Genomic DNA, 6,314 nt, shown 5'->3' on the forward strand with positions numbered 1-6,314 from the left:
ATTTCAGACCCCTATTCCTGCGAACCCAACGGGGCTCACTATAGGAAAATCCTGAAATTGATTGTTGTCATGACTTTTCAAGGATTTGCCATGAAACAAACTGATTTTAAACAAACTGATTTTAAATAGTATGCTGAAAATTTGCATACAGCAGAAATAATTACTCCTAAATAAAATCAGGCTTGTTCATCCAAGTCTTTTCTCTATGAATTAATCAGCCAATGGAACTTATTCTCTGTAATGTAAACCTTCTTTTTCTGTTTCATCTCCCTCCCCACAAAAAAAGAAAATTCAAGAAATGACAATATATAATGTTAGGCTTCTAATTATGAGTTTTAAATGAAAATAAAACAAAATCATAAATGGATTTTGTTCCCTTGACAAACTGAAATTCAACCATTTGACCAGTCCCAACTCCCAAATGTGGGTCCTCAGGACTAGACTACTAGTCATTCTGGGATCACATATTCCAAATTCATGAACATCTACACCGTTGATTAACATGTTCTAAGAGAGTTTGGATCTTCTGCCATCAAAACACTCCTAACACTGTCCCAACATGCCACTACTGCTGCACATTAGGAGCATCTTCCCCTGAATGACTAAGTCACAAAGAAGATGTTTTCAATGTGGAGCTGTAGTGGCCAGTTGGGAGTGCTTTGTTGGTAGCAGATCCCTACCCGTACCAAGAAGAGCAGGTCTGAGGGGAACAATCTAAAAATAGTAATAACTCTCTCTCTTTCTCACCCCCCTTCAGTCCAGTCTATGTTTAGAGGAAAATCAACTAACTAATTTAGTCACAGTTCTCTAAACTTAGAGCTCAATTTGGAGGTGAATGAAGCCATCACAACAACCTCAGCCACATACAAATTACGTATTATAAATAAAAAGGAAACGGCCTTTATTACTTCTTGATACTCAGAGAAGGAGAGATCGGGAAAGAGATCGCAGGTAATGGCATTTCATCTCGCCGTTTATGTCACCGGACTTGTTCTATTGCTGGGTTCTCCACTGACTGGGCGTAAGCACCCATCTAAGCATCTGTTCTTGTTCATGAATATTATTTCTTCAATTCATTCATATTTCAGTTTTCTTTTGCATGGAATCAAATGCATGGGAATGCAAATTCTATACAAATAAATAAACCAGAATTTCCACTCCTATTTCTTTGCACCAGTGCAAATGAAATTGCACTGGGAACACACCAGGCCTTGATGACGTTTTCAATTTGGAGCTAAGAAATACTTTAGTTTTTGATGAGTTGATGATGTGTTTATTTCCAAACCTGCAGAAAGCCAAGAAATCCCGTTTGGTTACAGCGGCGTGAAAGGCCCTGACAAATGGGGAAGCTTGAACCCTCATTACTCTACATGCTCCGCCGGAAAGCAGCAGTCCCCGGTGAACATTGCAAACGACGATGTCGTCAGTAATTCAAAATTGGGATCTCTAGACATGGATTACAATTCTGCTAATGCTACGTTAATCAACAATGGCTTCAATATTGGGGTCTCTCTCTCTGTCTCTCTCATATCCACAAATTAAAACTTTTTTTTTTCTATTAAATTCTTAGCGTTTCACTGTTTTGCATGATCATGTTTCTAGTGCTGCTGAACATATATATTTGCTTCGGGTAGGGGTTCAAACAAATTAGATTTGAAGCAAAACAGATCGAATTTGAATGGGATATACCTAGATCAAATTTGATCTATTGATAGTTGGATTTGAATTGAATACGGGGGACTTGAACCTATCACTCTTTGAATAAAAAAAAAAAAACCTGTCTTTTAGGCTGTATTTGGTTGCAATGGAAATAAATTTGCACTGATACAAAACTATGCCAGTGCAAATGATTTATGTAAATATTGACCTACTTTTTGTTTCAAATTTTAGCTTATTTTGTTTGTTTGCAGAATAAATGAAGTAAATTAAGACATTAAACAGAACTAAGTAAAATCCAAAACAAAATTAAACAAAAATTTCTTTTATATTTGCACTCCTATGCATTTGTACTAGTGTAAATAAATTTGCACCACAACCAAACATAGCATTAGTAAAAATACAACATAAAAAATCTATATTTGATCCAGCTAGAAATGGATCAAATTTAAATGATAAAAAACTACTGAAATGTGCATTCAACCTACTGAAACAAAAATAGATCAGCACTCCCATGCACTCATATCAATGCAAATGAAATTTACACCATAAACAAAACAAAGCCTAAAATTTGCACCAAATACAAACAAATCTGAGCCAGAGACAAGATATGCACCAGGTTCATTTTTGCATCATTTGTTTATAATCATAACCTGAACTTCTATTGATTCAAAATTTGCACTTATTGTTGGTACAAATTTTGCATATAAGGCTCCATTTGGAAGGAGTACAAATATAAATATGTAGAGCGCAAAATCTTGTATTTTGTATTATTTTATACATATTTGCACTGTATATATTTGTATTTGTACTCCTTCCAAACTGAGCCTAAAAACCTTATGCAAAATTTGCACCACCTTTCTCCTACCTTGATCCTTTCATATAAAGTGAGGACTAATATCATTTTGCTTCATACCTTATTCCTCCCAAAAAAACGACCTTCCTATTTCCTCCATCATTTTTCATATAAAGTAGGGGTTATATAATTTTACTTCTCACAAACAAACGAGGTCTCAAACCAGAATACCCTATAGGAAAAAAGAGTTTTCTGGATGGGCATTTCAGTAGTATCAAATAAAATACAATGAAAAACCCTAACTGGTGACCTTAATCGAATGAGTCCCGAGTGGACTCACTTGTTTGCAAGCTGTGCTCCAGATATCCATGAGAATTGAGAAGGATAGTGTTTTTTATTTTTTATTTTTGGCAAATAGTATAGAAATCTCTTCCTAGAATGTAAACATGAAAAGTATTTTGAGGGTATTTTTGTCTTTTATGCAGATGCTATTTGGGAACGATATTGGAGAGTTAATCGTTGATGAAGAGATATATTACCTGAAGCAAATGCATTGGCATACCCCTTCCGAGCATACAATTAATGGAATCCGGTTTCTCTCTCTCTCTTCCCAAATACAAATGATATAGCCGATTGGGTTTGGGTCAGTTTTAATCGGGCATCGGGTTAAGACCTGCTCTCATAACACTAATGGGAACATTGAAAAAAATATAGGGTCTGTTTGGTTCAAAATTGAAAGTGGAATCAGAATTAAAATGATCTATTCTCATAGTCTGTTTGGTTCAGACAGAATCAGAATGGGAATTAAAAAACTCATAAAGCCCAAAATATGCTGTCATTTAGCTAAAATCTTGGCTTTTTGGTGAAACATGTTTTGGTAGCTTCTTCAAAGATCCTCAATGTATTAGAAGGGGTGTTGGACTTGGTTGGGCTAGATGCTACCTCAACCAGGTTTTAGACATTGGATAGACAATGAAAGGGAAAACAGAAAGTTTTGGTCCGGTCAGGTCTAAGATGCCTAACCCAACCTGATCCAAAATTGTACCATGTCCAGGAATTTGGGAAGCAAATTAAGCAGCTTCTTTAGTTATATATTAGCATTTAGAATGCAAATTAAGCATTGAATAATTGCAGTTATCCTGTGGAGCTTCATCTAGTTCACGTGGCTGATGATGGCAAGGTATTAATGGTGGCAATCCTCTACCAGTACGGCAACCCGGATCCGCTCATCGAAGAGGTGTGCAAGACATTGCTCCATAATTCCATATACAGACTACTAGTGAAACAGACTGACATAGATTTCATTGCACTAATGGTTTTCCCTTAATTGTGATTACAGATTAAGAGCTACTTAGATCAGTTGGCTAAGGAGAAATGTTCAGCTGATGAAGAAATTCATATTCCTGTTGAATCAGTGAAATCCAATAACATTGAGCGCGATACTAGTAAATATTACAGATATATTGGCTCTCTTACCATTCCTCCATGTACAGAAGATGTTACCTGGTACATCCTTGGCAAGGTACTTAAGGGTTGGTTTGTTTGCGGTGCAATTTCATTTGTACTAGTGCAAAATTGTGAGAATGCAAATGAGTTTAGAGCATCTTCTGGTTTACTTTTGTTGTGGACTTTATTTTGTTCATTTGCATTGCAAATGAAGTCAAGTAAAGCCTGAAGCAGAGTGAAGTAAAACATGAAGCAAAAATAAACCCCAAAACTGATACTTCTTTAATGGCATGGATGTAGGTGGTAGAGATATCTAAGGGGCAGATTGATGCTATGAAAGCTCTAATGGATTCAGAATACAAGAACAATGCAAGGCCTATACAACTATTGAATGGGAGAAAGATTGAGCTATATGAAGATGGTCATTGAACTAGAACTAAAAGCATGTATGGTCATGAGACATGAGATCATTATCATCCCCATGTGGCCATGGATGTAGTGGTCGACCATGGTGAGGTAGAGAAGTGTAATTCTTCTTCATTAACTTGTTATGTGAAGCTTGGAACTACAGAGTAGGTAAAAAGAAGTCAGAAGTGTGTATTCCAGGGAGGGTTCATTCAATTATGGTCTCTTGTCATAATGTCATTATACATAGAGCACAGTTAGCCTTGGATGAGCAAGTTCTTCCTCCGCTAACTATCTAGGTTCCAGGTAGTTTAAGTTAGCCTTGGCTGAGCAAGCTAGTTTCATAGTCTGCAGCTCCATTTGGTTTGATTTCTAGGCTTTTAATTAGCTAAACTGCAAGTGGATATAGGAAGGTGGAAAACTTACAATTTGGCTAGAACTGTTCACTCAAAATTTCAAGTTTGCCAGTGTTAATAGAACAAAATGCAAAGGTAATTAGATATAGGGGTGCCAATTGGACTGGATTGGGTCCAATCCGATCCAGTCCAATGTGAGTCCATTACAAATGGACCAGGTCCAATCCAATCCAATGAATGTGTTAGACCAATTTGGACGGGTCTAATTCAATGTTTGGACCGTCCAATCGGTATTCATTTTGATTTAGATTGATTTCAACCCAAACTCGGTCCATTGACACATATATTCTTATCTTTATATCAATGGACCAGATATTGACTTAATCCAACCCAATCCAATATAAATTTGCTATAGATGGACCAGGTCCAATCCAATCTAATAAATGTTTTAGACCGGAGGTCCGTCCAATCCATCCAATTTGATTTTGGACTGGATGGGGTCCAATTCAAAACCGGTCCATTGACACCCTTAATTAGATCAAGTTTGGCTAGAATTGTTCATTCAATTTTTCCTACTGCTCAGAGGTGCAGTGAGTTTTGTGAATCCGGGCGCCATGGTTGCAAAAAGCGAATATCCGTAGGATGATAGAAGCTTAACCAAGGCCATGCCCTGCCTATGCTGCAATGCCTCAGGCAGTCAGGCATGAAGCATAGGATGCTCAGCCCTACATTGGGCTTGGAAGAATTGGGTCAAAACCCAGCCTGCAAATTTTTAGGCCCAGGCAAAAAGAGTGTAGGTTGGGCAGGAGGCCCAGGTCCAATGGACAGCAAAAGACGAGATAGGTGGTACTGGTAAGAATAAAAAGGGATAGAAATCTGTGAGACAAGCACACGACCATATGCGAAACTGGATGGGAACGATCCTCTAACTCTATAGCTGGATGGCCCCAGTAACCAGACCATCCAACGGGCTAGAGTGAAGTGGAAAAAAGACGGAGATGGCAATACAAAATATTTCCATTGGCTGAAAAATTCTGATGGTATTTGGAGTTCCTTGGCAACAGAAATATGTGATATTATAACATCTTATTTTGAGCAGTTGTTTACTTGTACCAATCCTGCCCTTGATGATTTTCATGGGTTTCCTACAGTTGTACCACAAACAGCTACCTGAGGCCTTAGAAATGAAGAATGTTTTATTTAGTATTCCTACAGCAGTCTTTCAAAGGTGTTGGGATATTGTGAAGTCGGTCCAGCATTGTTTCTCCAATCTCCAATCCAGAGGCGATTTCTTTTATGCACTACTGTGAAGATGCAGGAAGGACGTTTACGGGGAATTCATTTTGGGAGAAGCAAGAGTACACGATTAAATCATTTTATTTTTTTGAAGGAAATAATTGATCGTCTCAAACAACAATTAGACATTTTCTGTCAATGGTCGGGACAACTCATAAACTTTCGCCGAGTTAGAAATCTTATTTCAAATGCTTTGAATCATGATAGGATGTACCTAGGGCTAGGGGTGCCCCTTCTAAAAGGAGGGACGAATATTTGGTGGATGGTCTTGTTATGTTTTACAACAGATGAAAGCTAGATTGGCAGGCTGGAACTTGGATGATCCCTTTATTATCTCAGGCGGGAATCCCGCACTGTTT

General features: G+C 37.6%; 1 protein-coding gene across 1 annotated transcript; it reads left to right on the top strand.

Moving 5' to 3' along the window:
• Positions 1-816: 816 nt before the first annotated feature.
• On the top strand, positions 817-4,519 carry LOC148871218 (alpha carbonic anhydrase 1, chloroplastic-like). Its single transcript, XM_088967582.1, has 6 exons — positions 817-1,021; positions 1,292-1,506; positions 2,938-3,044; positions 3,587-3,689; positions 3,792-3,974; positions 4,199-4,519. Exons 1-6 carry the CDS (start codon positions 955-957, stop codon positions 4,325-4,327), a joined length of 804 nt encoding a protein of 267 aa, XP_088823708.1. The 5' UTR covers positions 817-954; the 3' UTR covers positions 4,328-4,519.
• The last annotated feature ends 1,795 nt before the right edge of the window (positions 4,520-6,314 follow it).

The sequence above is a fragment of the Nelumbo lutea genome, chromosome 2 (assembly GCF_056320005.1).
Source record: "Nelumbo lutea isolate HS-2025 chromosome 2, American lotus-T2T, whole genome shotgun sequence".
Lineage (NCBI taxonomy): Eukaryota > Viridiplantae > Streptophyta > Magnoliopsida > Proteales > Nelumbonaceae > Nelumbo > Nelumbo lutea.

Coding starts and splice junctions, on each gene's coding strand:
- LOC148871218 (XM_088967582.1), top strand. CDS start 955: ATGGCATTTCATCTCGCCGTTTATGTCACCGGACTTGTTCTATTGCTG. Junction 3,045..3,586: donor CATACAATTAATGGAATCCG/GTTTCTCTCTCT, acceptor GAATAATTGCAG/TTATCCTGTGGAGCTTCATC. Junction 3,690..3,791: donor CGGATCCGCTCATCGAAGAG/GTGTGCAAGACA, acceptor TTGTGATTACAG/ATTAAGAGCTACTTAGATCA.